This window comes from Mya arenaria, chromosome 16, assembly GCF_026914265.1.
Source record: "Mya arenaria isolate MELC-2E11 chromosome 16, ASM2691426v1".
NCBI lineage: Eukaryota > Metazoa > Mollusca > Bivalvia > Myida > Myidae > Mya > Mya arenaria.
The window spans coordinates 19,279,170-19,301,398 of NC_069137.1; the positions used below are offsets into that span (position 1 = coordinate 19,279,170).

Genomic DNA, 22,229 nt, shown 5'->3' on the forward strand with positions numbered 1-22,229 from the left:
ATGGACCCGAACAGTCGAGTAAATAAATGATTATAAAATTATAGAGAATAAATATAGCTGGAGCATTAGGAACACCTTGGCCGTCTCGGCCATAGGACGAGTCTTGAATGTATAGTACATTAGTATAAGTATATCGTAAAGTAAAAGTAACACGTTTATTGTTAGTTAAGTGTGATTTAATGCGTTACTCCTATTATTAAGTTAAATTTCATTCCCATTGAATTGTATTTTCACAAGAATTTATTTTCGTTCTCGATGTTTGCATGAACGGATTACCTTGACTGCGTTTTTGAGAAAGTATATCTTACTTATAAAAAAGGAGTAATTTTGAAGAAAAAAACATTATCTTATATCACAAACGTAAATATAAACACAAGTATAATTGTTTTTTGTTTCAGTGAGACCTTGATTGGATACAGAATATCGGACACATTTATATTTTCCATAATAAAATACTACGAACAAACAAACTTTATTGGATCATTTTCTATTCTAAAGTTTAATGAATTTATTTTTTGAAATAATACTAGTTCACCCATTTTTGCATTTAAAGATACCATTGCTGAAAGAAGAAATAGTCGATTCACTCAATTATTTTAATCTGTACATTTTTAACACATACATTTTATTCTGAAAATGAAAAAAAATGCTATTAAAATATTCCATTTCAAAAATCAATATAAGAGTTAGTCCAATTTTTGGGTATGTTAATCAAATAATCGTGTTAATTAAAAACGCAACTTAAAGGGACTCGCTCATGTCTTTGGACCAAAGCTTAGTTTTCCCGGTTATGCATCTTCAATCATATATGCTATCATTATTTTACTCCATGATGTCGAAATTGTAGGAAAATACAATTATAATATATCGGTTTTAGTGATATGCAATCCCACGCGGGTAAAAAGTAAAAAACAAATAAGAAAATCGACGCCTTAACCACTAGGCCACCGGGGATATGAATGAGAGGGATATATTGACCTTTTATAAATACATTTATAGCAGCACGTGATGATGTTAATCAACCGAATCACGCAATAACGAATCGTTCAAAGCCGATTTAATCGCAAATAAAATCGGCGTATTTCAGGATATCATTTGAGAAAATGTCAACGTTTACTGAAGGAATCCAGGATTCGTTGTACAAGTGTTAACACTTCTCATGATTTGCCACACTTTATTTCGTAAAAAAATGAATTTAACATGAGCAAGTCCCTTACATGCCTTATTTTATTTCATCGCTTATAATGATATATAATAAAGCTTTAATACATATGTCTTTGTGTTTTATTGTTCAACTGTTTGTACTTGACTCTTAGGAACGTATTCAATAACCAATTAAGATATAACTGAAGATTAGTTTAGACTTTATATAGTTTACAATGAGTGTGAAGAAAGCAAATGAATTAACTCATACTAAATCACTCTCATTCGCACTATGATGCAAGAGTTCGGTTATGTTGTGTGTTGAAAACACACTTGTCCGGTTTGATGAACAAAAATCTTAAGTTAAAGAACAGCATATTTTGATTGGACAGTTAAAATATCTTGCTGATATATTGTATGGAATCACTTAGGCATGCAAAAGAAGAAATATAAGAATATCATTGAACTATGCCCAAAGACAACTTGCTGAGTATACACTATATTGCCATAACCATAAACCCGTATCACGTACCGTTAACAACGAATGTTCATACTTTCAAGGGACTCTATTTATGATTTAGCTGCACTATGTTTTTAAGTGTTCTAATTGAGATATTGGATAATGATGAAACACCGGGAATTTTTCAACAAATACTCATTTGATCAGATAGGGTCAGTTCATGCCTGTGTTCATCCAGTAAGACTAATGCAATAGCGTCATTCACGCGTTTCTGTGTATTTCTTTCAACTGTATAAGCAGCAAACCTAGTACTTCTTACGACGGCCTATCTTATTAAAAAGCACCATTCTGTTAAATTCCACATTAATTATTTATATCACAATAGTGCATTGTAAAACGTGATAACGCCCTTTGCTGTTTTGTTAGCAGTGTTGCAAATGTTACTATCGTTTTAGAACAGTTTCAATCAAAACGAAAGAAACGCATGATGGAGGGACGAGAACAAGGGAGGTCAGACATAGACTGAGATGTAAAAACAGGAAATCGAAGACGCTATGTTTGAGGATTGTACTTGTGTTTGTGTTTGTGTTTATTGACTATTAAAGTGCAAGCAAATACGAATCCTGTTGGATACATACAATTGTGCTACTTACGTATTTTTATCATACGTAAAGAAAAAATGGTATTGCTTATAGTGCCACCCTTCTCAATTGAAAGCTGATTGGTGTAACCCATTGATTTATGAACATTTTATTCCCGGATTCTATCATACATACAAGCCGATCGGAAGTAGTCAGTCGGTGCCAATTATTTGATGACCTGCTGAGTGAGAAACCGGCCGCATCAATCAAATTATTTGCGGGGCTCAAACCATCGATTTCCGGCACATAATTGGTATTTTTTCCAAACAAAAAAATAAACAACAAAAGTAGTTTTAATCATTTTAAATGTTTTTAACGTCTTATGAAGATAACAGTTTATCAATAATTGACAATTGTTGCCGAAAAACAGTACACAAAAAAATGAGTGAAAATTAAACAAAAAACTTCTTTCCCTCCTCCCTTAGTTTTAGATATGACCAAACAGTTATAAAGATTAATCTTTCCTAGCCTGACTTTCTTTGCGCACATGGGGAACTATGTTACGATCTCAACACACAGTTACCTTAAGGTTATCTTGCCGAATGGTTGCGATTTAGATTTAAAGGTTACCGAACACTTATTGTTTGATCGTGGATCATGTATTTTCTCAAACAAATGTACCATTGTGAATCAAATGAATAGCGCTTATTAAACGAAAACAGCAAAAGACGAACAGTTTTGACGTAATTGCACAATTAAGAACAAAATGTGCCCCCATTATGCACCAGTGGCAAGCTAGGTCACACCTATTTAAATTGGGAGTCTGGCGATGTCCAACTTAAAATGTTAGCAACAAAGGGGTATTTTTTCATTTGGACATTTCTATACATGTTTACTTGTTATACGAGTTTGTCAATACCATTTACATGGACTACCTTAAATATCTGCTCACACATACAAGTAAATCTAGCTAGGCATCGGTATATATCCGTATGTAAAATGTATTTGTTTCGATATATTTAAGGGGAAGCCACTGCGTCTATAGAAGAAAACTTGCAGGAGTCAGAAAACCATTGACTGCCGCTGAAACGAGACTTACCAAAAACAAACAAAATGGCGTCGGTTAAAGTTCAGGTTGAATACTGGTAAACAAAACACATAATTTATCTGTATTTCTTATCTTTGAAGCAATGTTTGACCATGTTGTATGTGTTTCTTTTAATTCATACAATTAAAAAAAGTCTGCTTCATTAAGATTTCTACGCATGATAGCTTTTAAATTTAAGTTATTTTAGAAATGTTCGCGCTATAAATATTCAAGATTTTAAAGTAAGTTCTTAATAATTACAACGGAATTGGGCTTCTCTTCCTTTATGTACAATATTATGTATGACAATGAAGCCTAGACGTTGGGTAGATTTACTTCACTTGTTTATAGTGTCAAGTTGACAACCATATATATATATATATATATATATATATATATATATATATATATATATATATATATATATATATATATATATTGCACTTTAAACAGTCTTGCTGTTAAGCTAGCTTTATAGCAACATGGTATTGATTGCGTATAGGGTTCAGGCATACGTTCTTACTTACACTTAATTTTGAAAGATAAGCTTGTAAGATGTTAGATAAGCTTGTTGTCTAAAAAGCACAAGCCTGAAACACTTCATTCGAAAATATTAAAGGCTGTATTGTTTGTTTTTTCAGTGGAAGCTGAGGTCACTTCCCTCGGTTTAGGCGTCTGATGGAGGACATCCTCTCAGAGTTGCCAGAAACCGAGGTGGTTGGAGATGTCGGGAGAAACCGTAAGTGTCTTTGAGCATTGTTTTACAGTTTCATGTATGAATGCCGGAGTAAAGTCGGAGGAGTTAATGTACAAATTAACTTGTTATTTTCAAAGCAATATGTCATTCATTGGACCATACTAGCATATATTTTTTTAAATAGTTACTCAATAAAACCATTTTTAACTTGTATCTTGTAATTAACAACTTAGTTCATGTTTTGGCTGCAAAACACACTTGAGAAATTCAAAGAATGCTTTGTTTATGTTTTCAGAGTCATTTGAGGTCTCAATTAATGGACAGCTGGTGTTCTCAAAACTCAAGACATATGGGTTCCCCAAAGCACAAGATGTAAGTTCATAAATAATGATAATAATAATAATAAAATCTCACAGATATAGAATAAACAGAAATAGTTATGTTCAGTCATCAATGAAAACTTCAGGGACAAGCTCAGATGAACTAAATGTATAAACACCATCAACAGACCACACACTCATCAAAGCTTTCAAGTCAGCTGACAGAACTCCTCAGGCATTTTCCTTCGAAAACAACCAAATATGCATATGGATGGTTTACAATGTCAGAAATTTTCACATTTAACAACGCTGCAAGTAGATCACATACTAATATCAAATTAGCAGTTAAACCTAAAAACTTTACTTCAAGGAATCTTTATTTAATTATGCAATAATACACTGAGAATTTGCATTTAGTAATACAATGACACTCTATTTACTGAGCTTACAAGCCAGGATAACATGTATACTCTCTGTTTGTATAATTATTCAACAAATAGCCAAGCAATGGAAAATGCCACCAAATTAAAGTCATCTGGGTATAAACCAACTTCAGTGTTCAGTGGTACCTGTTATGTATTTTCAGGTTATTTAGGATACTAAGAACAACAACACAAGGGCCCAAACCCCTGCCAAAAAGTGTTTAATTGGAAGCCAATGGTAATAATCACAAATAGTGAAATGTATTATTTATTTTTAGATTATCAAGACATCCAAAAGTGCTGAGTTGAAGTTGGTTTCTATATTTGGAAATGTCTGGAAATTACAGATTCAATGTCAGGGGTATACAGCATAATAAGTGATATGTGTTTTATATTTTTAGATAATAAGGGGAATCCAGAGTGCAGCACAATGGGAGAAATGCCAGGAAATAGTTGATTCAAAGTCAGGGGTAGTAACCATAATCAGTTATTTGATCTTAATTTTCTGATAATAAAAGAAATTCAGAGGGCTGCCCAAGGGGAGAAATGCCAGGAAATAGTTGATGCAAAGTCAGAGGTATTAACCATAATCAGTCATTTGATCTTAATTTTCAGATAATAAAATAAATTCATAGGGCTGCCCAAGGGAGGAAATGCCAGGAAATAGTTGATGCAAAGTCAGGGGTTTTAACTATAATCAGTCATTTGTCTTTACTTTCAGAAAATAAATTAAATCCAGAGGGCTGCCCAATGGGAGAACTGCTAGGAAATAGTTGAATTGAAGTCATAACTATTAACCTTAATTATAGATATATATTCTTTATTTTCAGATTATTAAGGAAATCCAGCGGGCTTCACAAGGGGAGAAATGTCAGGAAATAACGGATTCCGAGTCCCCCTGGTGTGTCTTACTCTAACCCTGTGTGCCTACTACACAAACGCCTAGCCTGTAATAAACAGAAACACATGAACACTGAAATATACCAGTGGTTTAGATGACAAACTACAAGGAGGATGGTTGGACACAAACAAAAAATCAGCATTAATTGTTTATTAAAATATCAGTCAAGTAAATTGAAGCATGCTAATGCATGGGAAAAAGACATAACATGAAATTACCTTTTTGATGTTTTAAATGAATTTTGAATAAACTAGTGATGTAAGAGGAAGTTTTAATAAATGTATGGAATGTTGTGTACAGAAATACTTTATAACATACATTTGTACTTATTTGAATTACATCAAACTCCAGATTAATATACATCAGCATGGGGACCTGTGTTTCCCACATCAATTGTGTGTTACTGTTGCCCGTATCATTCAAGCGCTCACCCTAAAGGTCAAGATTACAATTATAAGCCATTTGCTTCTCATCAGACAAGACAAAATCGGAGTCATTTGACAGTATCCTGTGACTGCCATTGTCAATTTTATTTTCCACAAATAGATTCATTTTAGTACCACATAAATTGTGTTAAATAACTGTTGTGTTCTTGAGATGATGTGTTTCTCCTTTTTACAGGCCTTGTAAGTGTGTAAGGGATATTTCAAATCCAGATTTTCAGTTAAATACTACACAAGCGCATGAGGAAACTTAGCTAAACAAATGAAGCTATTTTTCTGATTAATATTTTTGATGTTAGTATTTGAGTGATTGTCAGGGATTCCAATATTTCCTTTTTTAAAGTATTTTTAATATACAGAAGATATATACGTTCATGTTGCAATTACATTGTGTTGTTCATATACATTCAAATACATGTATATATTTTGTGTTCAATAATTATACATATATGGTTTCATACCTTATTATTGTAAATTCCTTTTCTTTATAGACCACCTTTTCTGGTTTGATTCAATATTAATATATTATTTTTGATATTTGTTATTATGATGTGTTTAAAAATGATGTATAACTATCAAAGTTGCATTTAATAAATGTTTTATGTAAGAAAATCAAATGTAAAGAGAAAAGATTTATGATTTATCATTCTCAAACATTTCTGTGCAATTAAACGGGTGTCTGTTGAAACTTTCTACTTCAAGGATTGTTTCTGTAGTTTTTCATATAAATATTGAGGTTTTTCAAAGATTGATTCAATATGAAAAATAACTGTTTTGATAAATTACTGTAATTGCGAAATATTTAATCAGTAAAAGTGTACTTGCCGTTGAAGGGTCGGTCTCACACAAAGGGTTCATGTTGGCACGTGCTTCTATTTCGAAATTCGACCATGCATGTATTAAGTTGTTTTAGATAATTTGTAATGATTTTCAAACCAACATTCTTTTTAGTGGTCTATATTATATTGTGTAAACTACATGTTCCCTCAAATGGGGTCAGTCACTATTTATATTTACCGCATCACCTGATTAAAATCAATAACTGCTGACAGCTGATTTTTTAAATTAAATGTTCAGGTAAACATAAGAAATGATGCTTTCTAATTGGACAAAATATAACGTTGACCACTTATCATGAACAAACACTTGCATTTAGCAATTTAGGCCTAAAATTAGGCTAGCCTTCCCCGCATTGTGCAAAACTATGGATTACAAATATATACTTATAATAATGTATTCAAAATAGTTTCAAAAATATTTGAAATAATTGACCATAGAAAAGACAAGATACTTAAAGTGACACTCTTATTCAAAATCAATACATACACATGTATAACAAACAAAATTTTGAGTGACGAACCTTTAACTTATTACTTATAAATGCATTTATGATAAGTATTCATTACGGATGACCAGATTGAATCTGTATATTAAATAGATTGAAACCCCAAAATTTTAAATGATTATTGAGTGCTAAAATATATATAGTGTGATCTACTACCATATCATAAGGTAGAAATACTGTGTTTTCTGCACCATTATTTCAAATTAACTCAGCATCTTTCATAACAATCATTGTTTTTGACATGTATTCATCGTTATTTGGTTTATTAAAACAATATTATTAATCGTGGTAAATGTCATTTTTTTCTCAACTTGAATCATTATGAAAGATGACATAATTTTCCATGTTGTTGAATGGTTATCATTATGGTTTATCCTTGCGAAATTCGAAATACTGTAGTTAACACATTTCATTTTATGATGCCTTATGTGTATTGAAAATAAAACTGTAAGCAGTTATTACTTTATCTATAACATTTGTGTTGAACCATCTACACTATTTATTATTTAACGGTGCACTCATATTCCCCAATAAGGAGTACCACAATTAATACGAGTTTTACCAAAAATATATCGAAAACAATGGATTTTTTATTTCTATGTTAAATTTGAAAGAAAGGTGCATACAACTGGATACATATACCTTATAATACGATTGTTGATCGCCGTTTTATCTTCTAGGACCCACCAATGATTTGAAATGTGTACAGTTTTAGCTATTAAGTACATGGTTTCCATCTTGTATCAGTAATTGATATTTCCATAAATGCAATATTAAGTAAGTAGTTACTGGTTTAACACTCAAGATGTATGTTTGTTATACTGATTTCAAATACAGTACAATTTTAAGCTCTACCCTGACAAAAGTATTTTGTTATGATACTAGTTTGTCCGTTGTCCCTCTGGTATTGTCAGTTTGTCAGCTCATGTGTTTTTATTTGAAAACAAAAAATGAGATCTATTCTTGCTCATCATGGCATCCGCGTTGGCATCTCATCTTGGTTAACGTATTGCATTTAATATCCTCTAAGTCAATATTTTGATCAAACACATCGCATATTGCATCGAATCTGTAGATAAGTGTTTCAATTCATCCAACGTTTTGCAGGAACAATAACTCTATTTTGCATATAAGGAAAATTGCTACCCTTTACGTTTATTATTCGACTTAGGAATTCAGGTTCAAGTTTTGGGTGTATAGTTCAATAAATCAGCAACTACATTTGTACTTGATAAATTGCATTGAAACTTTATTCAATAACTTCAAATCATAAAAAACTGCTTAACTAACTAAGTCAGTTTATCCAGCATGTATTTCAAATAAGGGCTCTTTGTAATTTGACTTCGGTTTCGGATCAAAGGCGGTAAAAAAAAGTCGAGCACGCTGTCTCTGTGACAGCTCTTGTTTACCAAGAAAGATTTCTATTTGTCAAAGGTTTGGCGTCGTTGTCGTACAACAATTTTATGATTCTACCACTTTTTCGCCTGAAAAACAGACGAGTGTTGATGTATGTTTAACGGAGCCATTGTATTCCTGCATTCGCAATGATTTAACTTGACAGACTGTTGGACGTTATGAATGGAAGTGCATTAATATGGTGAATGTCAGGTTTACAACTAGTAACAAATTTAAGAAAAATACCCGTGGTCATAATTTATCAATACATTATTTCCTCCTATAATGAAATACTTTGGAACCACTGTGTACGGGACATGGATGCCTTAAATTTACCCAGAACCGAGGCATAAAGCTATCGCCCTGTCCGTCTGTCCTGAATTCCGTCAGTAGATAGTATCTTAGCAATAAGTTAGTCCTAATAAATTTCAAGTTAAGAAAAACTTGAGAGCAGTCGGGAAGGCGTTTTGTGCCTTTCTTTTGTGAGCTTATATGCTAAGGTCACGTATTGAGATCAATTATATCTACCGGCCGGGATGCCATTGGTCCCAGCTAATACGTACTTCATAGCTATTGTACTACTTAATGTAATTTTCGTAGGTGACCTATCTTACTCATTAGGTGGGTTGTGATTCACGTCCGTACCTTTTAACGTGAAGGTTATTTGAAAAATAAAACAACATGGACAAGTCAATTAGCCTAAGGGGTAATTTAGCGCCCGTTTCAAGCCACGATACTTACGGCCAATCAAAATAAATGAAAGACAAAGTCACTAGATAGCACGAATTTCACAAACTATTGTCAACGATAATTGTCATCCAATCGGAGCAAGCTCGCCATTTTCATTCTGACGAATTCGGTTGTATATGTACGGTTTACAACCTCTAAACAAATATCTATGCTGCTAGTAGATCAGGAAGTCATTCGGTTTGAAAATATAACTGGCTCTGTGCTTCTTTGTTATTTCCATCTTGTCCGACCCTATACATAAAGCACAGTCAGACACCATATTGGTAGACATTGTCGCTATTATAATTTTACGAACCACGTATACTAATGCACCGGCATACAGCCGATACACGTCGCAAAAACGGCCGGTGGTATAGCATACACATCATCGGTCAACCGAGGGCCAGTGGCTAGAATCACGAAACTATTAAGACGATAAATGTGGTGTTCTTAATTGTGTTGTATATTAAAATGAATGCGTACATATTCAGTTTGTTTAATAAACATGTTTAAGCTCACAAAATCTGTTGTGATGTCGAACAGCCTTCAACCTGCAACATAAATCGTTAGATTTAAATGAATCTTTAAAATAATGATTTGATGACTCTTAAAATGATTGTTGTACTTAAACTTCAATAAAAGTTTACTTTAATGTTTTGATTTGATTCGGCGTTAACAAATACTCTCATGATGCAATTCATTTTTTGTACAATTCATTGTTAGATATATTGGCAGTTTCATAACCTGTTCCATGTTATATTTTGGTAATTGATAGGCTACTCAAATGTTTTGATTTGATTCGGTATTAACAAATACTCCCATGATGCACTTCATTTTTGTATAATTCATTGTTAGATATATTGGCAGTTTCATAACCTGTAATAGCAACAACGGGAACTGATATATCCAATGTTCCATGTTATATGTTGGTAATACTTTGCTGAAATGTCTGATGGATATTAACAATTCTTACCAATTATTCCTGGGTTGATGCTGGAAGCTGTGCAATTTGAGTTGCAGAAATCTGTTGTACAACAATGAGAGCAGCCCGGCACATTTCTCCAATCCCTGTCCAGCTCAGCCACGGCTCGTTTTCTTGTACTACTGCAGATCTAGAACAAAACAAAGGGAATGATACTGACCCTGTCTGATTCAGTTTTAAGTGCAGAAAAGTACAAAAGTGATCGCATACCGACACAATGCTTTTTTTTGCCCGGTTCATCCATTTCGCTGTTTCTGTTATATATCACCACTGCATGGGTGAAAGTTTTCCGGCAAATGCCGGATTTTCCGGTTTTTCCTGATCCAGAGGGGTCGTTTTTCCAAATCGTGTAAATCCGTTGAGATTTTCAGTGGGGGGTTAGGGGGTATGACCCAACTCCTCTTCCGAATTTCGATCATATTTTGCAGAGGTCAACAATAAGTCCGATTTCACAACCTCCATTTTTGCCATCCAGCAGGTGCCCGCTTGAACAAGTGCGCGTTTTTATTTCATTTACGGAGATAGCCGATCTTTTTGTTCGATTACGGCCAAACAGACTCGGTGTGCGATCCTCTTTCATCGGGAATCGCCGAATCGTAATTCCGACACACGAGGTCGAGGAAAACCCTATACGTCATTCGTGTGAAAGGATACTTTTGATTGGCTTACTCGATTTTGCCCCCCCCAATGAAATAGCGTGTCTTTTTTTTCACTTAAGGACTGCACATAAAGATGGCCGACAATCACAGCTTCAGTTTGAAATATTATTAAGTTTTTTTTGGTCCAAATCTTAATTATAATAAATAAATGAAGAAACTCTACCTTATACATTTTTGTGACTGTTGATACATTTCCTACCAAACGAATCAGTTTAGGCATAAAATTCATTAATGGTATCATTTTCTTATATTAATATTTTTTCTTTTTAATAGTGTAGAAAATATTATTAAGCCATACATTAGAGTAATTTAAGTCAGGCTTCAATTTTATTTCATAGTCAATTTATACTCTGGAATGGCATTTTATTCCCTTAAAATTCTTAATTCTCAGGAGCTTCCGGGGGCCTCCGGCACCCTGGACCCCCTGCCAGGGCTTTGCCCTGGACCCACCGGGGGCCCTGCGGCCCCCATGCCCCCAGCAAAATAGTTCAGGTTTTTCAAAATTTCCAACTTTCACCCATGCTACTGCCCTTAACCAAATTCTTAGGAATACAGTATGTTATTTGGCCCCAATTTCTCAAAACGTCCCTTAAAACAGGATTAAGCTGATCTCACTATTAACGTTTCCCTATAGTTTGAGGACTTTTATCATTTTAGAGGGCTTTAAATAGGAATGATGTTTATGATAATCACAATAAACATTTTTTTCATCATCGACATTACATTTGTGTATGTAGTTTGGCTAGTAAGTGAAATAAGCTACTAAAGCCTGTTTAGATAAAGAATTTACGAGAAATTGGGGCGTGAGTCGCAGAAATGTGTTGCACAACGGAAAGATCAGACGGGCACATTTATCTACATTCTCTGCCTAGCTGCGCGTTTAATGGGTCACGGCATTGCTCGAACAATGATTCAAAATTGAAACCGACCGAGCCGGCACATTTTAAGCTAATACCATACTTTTAGATGAATAGTTTATTTTGAATACAGGTTCATTAAGCAACACGAGGATGTAAAATACACAAATACACATTTACAATTCTCATATCAAGTACAGCATAAGGACCTTTTTTATATACGAGATATTCGTATGTTTTTTTATGAAAATGTATTTACATATAAAGACTGACTTGATTTAAGACAACGTGGAATTTAAAGAGTTGTGTCTGATCTAAGCTGGTAACCTTTCTCTGCGTAAGTTATTACATCAATTGCATATCAGACAAATACAATGTGTCACGGACAACGGAGAGGTAGATATTAATGCTGTAAAATTAAATAACTGCATATTATTGCAATGTTTTGAAAGAAGACAAATAAGTTTAAATTCACACTCAGACACAAGTTGAGTGGTGAAATAGTATACATATGTGTATGCGAAATGCTACAGAAACAAGCTCAGTAGCAAAAAATGAAAATAAACCCGGTTAAATGTTTAAGCATTTTGCTACTGAGCTTGTTTCTGTAGCTTTTTGCATAAATATTAATGGCATTGGGTAAACGCCAAATACATAGAACATAAAATCACAAACAAGAAACATGGAAGAACAACACAAAACTCCACAAACAGCACAATGCATACATACTATACATAAAAAAAACAACTAGATATGTTAGGTACCTCCTTGGAACGGTCATGTTGTCAACATGTGAGATATGGTATTCACCCGAATGTGGACAATACGATATGTTCTTTCACACGGGATGCCATGCGATATTTATTTTAGGATAACGAACGCAATTACACCATAAGTAAGTCCTTTCACAAATTCTGAACTTTCTGGTTTAATCAATTTATTCTGTAATTCTGTAATTTCTTCGTTTGAAAAGGTTGCAAACATCTGAAGTAACAGAATCTCAACATATTTTAATAAGTGTTTTCCACCTCACACGCGGGAAACTTAAAATGCATATTTTTAGATGCGCATGCTATGACAGTATGATGCCAAATGGTAAAATCCGTACTGTCACTGTGTGAAAGTATAAAATTACCCCTAATAGATATATGAGAAATTGACATGGGCAGGTCACGTGAGGTATACTTATTAAGCATGTTATATTCTGGAAGATCTTGGGACATTATACACACCTGAGCGTCAGTACATCCCTGGATGTAGTGTCTGTCATTTTCGCCCCACTTGTATTCTTCAACCATGCATGCCTGGAAAAGATTATTACTTTCTTCTTTCACGAACCTGAACGTTGCAATAAACAGAATAATTGACGACCATTCTCATTGCCATTTAAAGTGGACACAAATACTGTCAGAGACAATAAATAAGACGTGATTTTATTCTGTTTTTTTACAATGGAGATAAAAAGGTTATTAACAATATTGATTGCACAATGATCGATAAATGCCGAATATCGGCGAAAATCAAATATCACCATTTAATAACCGACTTTCATCAAACATTATGAATTCAATCAGAAACCATAAAAAGCATGTGATTACAATTATTTTTTTGGGAATGACATTATAATTAATGTATAACAAGTATCTTATAACAAGTATTCATCTTTTAAATTCATCATTATACCATTTAGTTTGTTGTTTAAAATTTGAAAAGGAGAACAATCATTTCGTTTAAACGCGGGATTGGAATAACAGTTATGTTTATTTGGTACTGAAATACACGTTCAATTACGTGCAATTCCTTATAACCGACAATCGAGTATGGATGTCCATTTGATAACATTACCGAACACGAGATTTGACCGATTTTTCAGTTATATACTTCACATTGCCTTTCAACATAGTAATCATGTATGGTTCTTATTTAATATTTCAAGGACTCCATCGTTTCCCTTTAGGAGTTTTAATGCAGTTCACAAGGGTTAAATTACCTCAGTCACGGAACATAACTGCACAGTTTCACATACGTCGCCTGCCCCGATGTGGCGACATTCGAAACAGAACGGACCTCTCTGAGAAATCCCAACCAGACCTGTAATCAATCAAAACACTTAACGAACAAAACGTATAGATGTTATTCCAGTGAACATGAAACAGACACGATCTCATTATCTACTTGGGTGATGACAGTAAGAGCAGATCCAACAAGATTGGTCCAACACACCTGTTTTGGGTAAAACATATGTTTGTTTTTTTTATTCAAAAAAAAACAACAACAGACAACGTATGCAAGGTTATATATACAATATCAAATAATAGGGTTGGACTGGAAGATGGTTCATAACTTATGAAAGCTTATTTTCCAAGATATGTTTTAAAGGAGAATGATTGTGCTCTTTTATTCTTATACTGTTAGCAGCTAGTTAAATCTCTACAATCTTGTTCAGCATTCCCTGCAACATCTGGAACAGTCTTATGCGTATTTTCAAATGTTATCGTCCAATTACGTGTAAGATATACCCTTAAGACGATGAACGAGAATATTTGCCCAAATATTAAACACCAATTGAAAAGCAAAGAAGGCAGTACATTTGACATGAATTAATACTTATAATATTATTTAATCTAAATTTCTTAAAAATCAACTACGCAAAATAATAATATCACCTTCTCGCCGGAACCGTCATAATCAGAAATAAGACTTGTAATAAATAGACGTAAGTGGAAAATGTTGAATCAACACTTACCATTATCACTACACCCGTGGAAGTTGCAGTAACTTCCATTGCAACATTCAAAGCATCCGGATGAACCATGACTCCGGCAATTCTGCAAGGGAGAAAATATGCATCTTGATTGAATTAGTCGATAAAGGCCATTATTCATCAATTTGGTTTAAAAACACATTCAAAATGTTAAAAATATGTGTGTTTGGGGAAGGGGGTGTTGAGGGAAGGGGGTGTTGGGGGAGAAGTTTTGCAATTGTCCGCCTTAACCAACATTGCTTCGATGATTATTTGCAGTGGTTTCCATCCTAAATGAAAACTACAGCTACAAGCTAAGCAGTCGAAAATAGTATAAACTCTGTGATTATTGAACGAGATTACTTCAAAAGCATTCAATCATCAAAGGGTTAAAACCATTGTCATTAATTTTGCTTGCGCTGCGAATAGTACGCTTTTTGCCGATGTTAAAAGAAAAGAATCTAGAACAAGATCTCGAACGTAAGAGATCGTGTTACATTACATAAATACTGTAACGAATGTTTCAATTCAAATGTTTTATATATGAAATTTTATGCAAACATAAAATTATTTATGGAATTGTTCAAACATTAATTTAGTGGTATTTAACCATGTGAGCATCCTGCATAAATTATTGCCTCAGCCAATCACCTTTGAGTTTTATCTCATGTGGCTCTGAACAGCCAATCGCGATACGTTGTAGCCATTACTAATATAATTTTAGCGTGGGCGAAAGCCTCGGCATTTTATTTAAGTTTTCATATAATACACCACCACCATCCCCACCACCTTCTGTTTAAATATCTGTCAGTTTTACAAGGTCGAGAAATGAGCTTATCTAACTGTTTTTCATGTCACATTTAATTGTGAACACATCGTTTAACACCATGTTTTTCTTCATATTTTCTTACCATATGTATTGTTAGTTATTTGTTTCCCTTCACCAGTTTTGTCAGGCACATGTTATTGACACTTATTTTTTATTTTACGATATTTCGTAAAAACCCTTTTATGGCATTAATAAATGCCCTATTTTCTTGGCGGTTTTTCCACCCAGATATGTATTTCGGGAAATGTTATTATACACATGCTATTGACACTTATGTTTTATTTTACGATATTTCGTAAAAACACTTTTATGGCATTAATAAATGCCCTATTTTCATTCAAAGCTTGTGTTACGTTTTCCCTTCATCCATACGAGTTCGACCCGGCCTGTCACTTAGTACCTTGACGTTGAGCAATACATAAATGCAGTAACGTGAAAGCTCAACCTTACGCCCGATAAACGTTTAAAACATAACAATCTCAAAAAGACCTTGCATATTATTGATTTTGCATAACGTTACTATTAATGGGTATTTATGAATACAATTACCAGTTTACTGGTGCAGCCTGACTTGTAGCGAACGGTGTTGAGACTCTTGGAGTAGCTCTGGACGTAGCATACCTGAATATTAAATTGTATAGTTTGTGGCTCGAACATGTCGGGACAAGCGAGATAATATCGGGCGAACGATCATTTCAACCGAGCAAAAATGTCTGATACTAACGCTATTCGGTTCATGTTTTTCTTTCGTTCAGTTTAAACTCATTCACAACGAATTTCAAAAACGTTATTATAACTGTATGTTAATCTCTTTCATTGACAAAAATTTACGCAAAACACATTACATGACCTTATTTCATACTGTCGCGATACTCGTGATGTGTCATGTCTTATAACAAAATAAACGCGTATACTAGCATATAACATGAACGCATATATGACCATGATAATTAAGGTGCTTGATATAAGTAAACAACACATACGGGCACAATAATAAAATATGAACTCATGCAACAAAGGACACGTGTATCATAAATCAAACCACTCACCTCGTTTTCCCTACATGTTGTCACCCTGTCACAATACTTGAGATGTGTCATATCCTCACAATTGAAGCAGTGAACATCCTTACCTAAATGTAATAGGTACAATATTTAGAGACAATTGCATACTACATTTTATGTAAACAAGGACTACTCGGTTGTTTGTAAGGATTGCCACAATTAGTACAGTCTAGTTGAATTATTTCAGATTATTATACCTCACTCCTTTCATTCCTTTATACAATTTACTTATAAATACAAATTTTCAATGTGACCCTTATTATCATCCGATTGTACGCTGTTACCATCCCGACGTCACAGATACGATGCGATACGGGGATTACCTTCTACCATTTCCTCTGTACCGTTTAGACGCTTTGTTTATAATTATTGTATCAGACGACAATGGCAAGGTGTGCAACAATTCCTTAAAATAAAGCAAGTTTTCTTCGCTTTAATAACGCGAATATAGTGCCCTTCCTTGTGAACTCGAGGCAACACTGTCGACTGATGCTTTATAAATTTTAAATATCAAATATTCATACTAAACATTTTAATTATCTATCTATTTATTTGGACGAATTCATAGATTTATCAATTTAGAGTTTGCGCTACATTTTCAGCCATTCAACAGCGCTAGACTATTAAAGTGTTTAGTTTCTTATTTGTAAAGCGTCATTAACAATTGCTTAAGAAGAAACATCATGTTTAAGTAAATTGCTATATAACTAAGCATACGTTTACAACCACGCCTACTTTTGCAAATGCAATGACACAATTTTAGTGTCAGCGATGATTTAAATGACGCCACAACATCCTGCAGTTGTTGACAGGTTTTTTTTTTGACAGTTGCGCCTGACTTTTAAAGCAGATAAAATTTGGGAGGTAATAACACTGAGAAATTACTTAAATAAACTCTTACCTATAAATACTCGTATAGTCAGGTTTTTGCAAGTTATGACTATTATAACTATAGCAGACTATTATTAAATGTAGCCTAAGGAAAGAACCTTGTTATCAAAAACTTCACTATCACATCTCATTACTCGAAAAGTGAATGTTCTAACATTCCGGAACCATGCTAATTGGTGTGAGGTGCTAGGTCTCACTGGTGGTGGTCAGTTAATTTATTTGATACATCTTTGTGAGTTATGTGGATTTTTAGGATGATCGGCAGTTGATATGTGTGCCTAAGTAAGACCACTGTCATTTGACGTCATAAATCAATTAATACTGTTCTTGTATTGAAATGTGAATTAACTGATACATAGAGTTTAGTTGTTTGTTTCAGTGTAAGATTGCAAGATATTTTACCGAGTGAGCATCAAATGATATATTTTACGAGTGGCTTAGCCACGATTTTCAATTTTTGAGTTAGCGAGGTGAAATATATTGCCAACTTAATATACACTGAAACCTCATATCGTATTTGAACGTAACTTAATTTCTGAGACTTCTTCATGAAATTGTGTACCGGGCCTAAGTGACCTGACTTTAAATTTTGACGTAGTGCGGAGAAAATTCAGTTTGATTGCAAAAGCACATCTCTAACAACCCTCACAAAACATATAATAACCTGCAGCTTGTTAGTCAGTGAATGCCTGAAGGCTAAACCATGTCATGTGACGTCAGCATTCAAATTCGATACATTCACATTCATATATAGCTTGTGTTTGAAATAGGAATGTAAATGGGAGAGACATAAAATATGTCGTTGTGCGCCGATTGTTCAGATCTTTGTTCAAGATAACTACGTTGTCTACACCATCTTTGTTAACTTTCAAATCGTTACAGCTCTGTAATAAATACACTAGTGATCTGCAGTATTTTTACCAAGAATAAAGATAATGTATTAAATGTTCTTGTTTTAAACAAATATATGATCAAATCATAACCTATTTCATCATTCAAGGATTACAACGATTCTGTTCACAACGTTGTAAACCTTAAACAAATTCTGAACAATCGACCCATTTGTCGTCAATATTGATTTAAATATCTCCTTTTAAAATCAAGATGTTCATACCTGAAGCTTGGTAGTTGATTTGAGACCCCAGATGAGACCCTTGTCCTGGGGTGAGCGTACTGTTCGTGCCATTGGTCAGGTAACATCCTGAACGAAGAAATAGAAATTAAAACCTGTGTGCATATATTACCTAACACTCGCGGGCTCCCTTTTTGTTCTTACATTCTGAAAACAATACTAAACTAGGTACCAGTCGCGTTTTCATTCTAATATCGCCATATACACTTCAATTTACCAATAATTAGAGGATAACTGTTTGGTGTAACCAGGCATGACTGGCTGAAACATAAAACGCAAAACAAACGAATTTACATCTTCTTAATTAACTTCGGTCTGTGAAATAACTATTACATTTTATGAACAATTGCAAAGTGGTACACAGTTTTGCTACTAAACATAGTGGCATTAACAACCTTTTTTCTTGTACTTACCAATATCTGTAAGTGTCATCTGCAGAGGCATTCCGTAAGCATAGCTACTGCCGGATTCGTATAGTACCGCCCCGAACTTTTGCTGCCTAGATTGATGGATTCGGTGAATTGTTGCCCCAGTGATGGGGATATAGAGAACACTGTAGTCCTGCAAAGGGGATGCGACCTGGATAGCTTTCGTGTTGTTAATGCCAATTTTGTTGCCGTCAAGGTAAAGTTCACTCATGTCAGCTGTCTTTATAGTGACAGCAATGATGTTAGCACTAGTATAGCTTTGGAGGGTAAATTCATACTCGGACTGAAACTGTGACATGGCTTGCGCAGTCATCATAAAAATGTTAGTTGAGTAAATCATCACATATATGGGCTTATCAGCTAACAGCAGTGTTGGCTCTGCCATGAAACGGCGCTCAAATGGCTCGAGTCTTTTCAGGAAGTGTGAGTCATGAGTTGTTGAATTGTACATGTTCACCTCCGTATCGTCATAAACGGAGAAAATACGGATGTAGTAGTCATCGCGAGGGCTAATTGCTGGAACTATAAACTTGAAGTCATAAAACCTGGTTGGTAGGACTTGCTCAACCATATATCCATAGTCACTGCCGTTTTTAGGTACTGTACCATAATTATCACCGGCTACGACTGATACTGGTTTATCACTAGTGACAAGTGTTCCGGTGGTGTCTCTTTGAGTTTGAAACAGATACGTTTCGTACTTTTGCAATTCAATCTGAAAACGTCCTTTAGCCCATTGTGAAAATGTAGAGGGGAATTCAATAGACACTGTCGTGTCAGCTTCGGTTGCAACGATTAGGAATTGGGACCTATATTCATTGGAACGCTCTCTGAATGGGTGGTACGACGGAATGAAGTATTCGGTTGATAATGCGTTCACCGGAAGAAGCAGAAATGCCTCCATATTTCGACTTGCGGTAGTCACAATCGCAGCCCAGATTGGTCTAGTTGAATGGATTTCGATAGCTTGTAATGGACAAAAATGCATATAAATGACATATAATTAGTTTTTTGATCTGTGTTATCAACAGGTTTGATTCCAAGGCTTGTGCAATTGACGTTAAATGAGCCATATATACATACGATGACTCTCTAAAAAACACGAAAGAAGGTGGTCTACTCGATAACAGAGGGCTAACAAGTTTACGTTCAAAGACTTTTCTCCATCGTCGTTAAAATTTGATGCACGTTTTATATAAAGGGAAGTTCCAATTTCTACTGCTATAGCTACATATGCTGCTCCTACTGGTAATGATATGACCACATTTTATTGCTTCTAAAAAAATGGTGCGTAACCTGATCTTATCAACTTGGCATGTTGCATTTTGTAAACTTGGTTTAATTATCAAAGGGCGGTATCTCGCTTTCCGAAATTGGGCTGAAAAAACTGTATATAAATAAGAATATATTCAGTTGAATTTAATTGCAACGTATCTGAGTGGTATTCGGCTGAGTAGGTTATACCGCTTTGAACTAACTTGAAGATCATTTTTTTACCCGAAACTTTACCTTTAAACTGGGTTCCATTGGCCTTGTGCGCCACAGTAGTACCGATGTTTACTGATGTGTGTTTTGTAAAGACATAATGCTTGTTGAAATTCAGGAAAGGAACGGTAACTCGTACATCTGCGCTACTCTGAGTTGTCATGTGCAGTTCAATAGTCGAAAATGCGCTGTATGAACTGGGGACACCGAAAATAAAGTCTGTTCCTGAGCTTGCTGAAAAAGATAATAATTATAAGTAGTAGATCCTTAGAATCGCATTTGTTTGTGTAGTTAAGCTGAAAGTAATTAGGTATGCTAGCAGGTTTTTTATAGCAAAAAAAACACACAACAAACCCTTATGATCGCATTTTAAAAGATATATATTAAGTTTAAAAATTGTAATTATTTAGGCTGTAACTAAGATTGTTAGTGTCATCATTATAATGATTTGAAAGCTCATCAAAGTGGAAGATATTTAACAACACTTGAACACAAATGTCTAAGGTATTTACGTCAATAAAATGTATGTTTTAACGAGCATGTATAATAATCTTAACAATCTCTGTAAGTAAATATATTTAAAACGTTCTTGAATTCATTATTAATAAAATGAAGGTACTGGTGTAATTACAATTCCTATTCCTGAATGAATATGTTCATAATACATTAACATCCGTCATAAAATCATAAACTAGCTTTCAACTGTGATGACTGTTCTAACTCTAATTAATTGAATACACTTAAAAACATAGGTATGTTTAAATTTATAGACATGTTTCTATAAAAAATAATTTCTGTGCAATAAGATGTATCAATTGAAAAGGGGCACACTCAAGGTTAAAATTTCGATATTAATTCATTGTAACGATTTACTGATTTGACGATAATTATCAAAGCAAAATAAGCAGATTTTTTGTGTACATTTATAAAACATTTGCGATATTTTGGCGCCTTTCTACCTTTTTAAATTGCAACGTAAATATGAATTAATTAAAAAAAGCCATTAAATTTGTATATCATGAATTTTTGTTGATCATTAAAGTAAAATGAGTTGAACATTAAAATGCATTAAAAACAAAACCAAAACAATTAAGTGTAAACCTATAGTGTGCCCCATTAACATAATGAGGAGAAGAACGTGCTTTATGGGAATACCTTGACTGAGTTCAATGGCTTCTGATTTCAGACAAAACATGTCTTTGACCTGTTAAGATGCATACACATGTTAACATGTAAACATCTGAGTCCGACCTGTTTGGTATAGGACCACCAGCTGCTGCTAGGACCAGCTATTATAAGTTTATCTCCCGGCTAAATAAAGGATTTAAGTCACAACTGAAAACACTCTTAAGTCTGTAGGAGCATCACATTTGGGAAAAGGCGACTTTGCTTGCATTTCCGCAGCGTCTCATTCAAGTTTAAGGTTCAATGCATTTTAATTTGCTCAAATTTACAGCAAAATTAGGTATATTTGACACTAAGATTATTGTTATTCGAATATGTTTTTTATTGGAAAAGGGCCCGTTGCGAAGAAAATCAAGATCGAACATGTTTTCCTGATTATCCATATCAAATATTTCACATTCCCAAATACATTTAAAAGCAGATCTTTCTATTAAACACCCTTATTAACATT

The 22,229-nt window shown here is 34.1% G+C and overlaps 2 protein-coding genes across 2 annotated transcripts; one reads left to right on the top strand and one right to left on the bottom strand.

Moving 5' to 3' along the window:
* The first annotated feature begins 3,266 nt into the window (after positions 1 to 3,266).
* On the top strand, positions 3,267 to 7,101 carry LOC128221317 (migration and invasion enhancer 1-like). Its single transcript, XM_052929859.1, has 4 exons — positions 3,267 to 3,329; positions 3,913 to 4,010; positions 4,264 to 4,340; positions 5,541 to 7,101. The coding sequence occupies exons 2-4, from the start codon at positions 3,950 to 3,952 to the stop codon at positions 5,625 to 5,627; spliced, it is 225 nt and encodes a 74-aa protein (XP_052785819.1). The 5' UTR covers positions 3,267 to 3,329; positions 3,913 to 3,949; the 3' UTR covers positions 5,628 to 7,101.
* A 2,968-nt stretch (positions 7,102 to 10,069) lies between these two features.
* LOC128221467 (uncharacterized) lies at positions 10,070 to 20,012 on the bottom strand. The gene is made up of 9 exons (XM_052930074.1): positions 19,094 to 20,012; positions 18,663 to 18,749; positions 16,643 to 16,725; positions 16,143 to 16,214; positions 14,768 to 14,849; positions 14,012 to 14,112; positions 13,254 to 13,325; positions 10,497 to 10,635; positions 10,070 to 10,074 (listed from the first exon to the last, which is right to left on the bottom strand). Exons 1-9 carry the CDS (start codon positions 20,010 to 20,012, stop codon positions 10,070 to 10,072), a joined length of 1,560 nt encoding a protein of 519 aa, XP_052786034.1.
* Between the last annotated feature and the right edge of the window lie 2,217 nt (positions 20,013 to 22,229).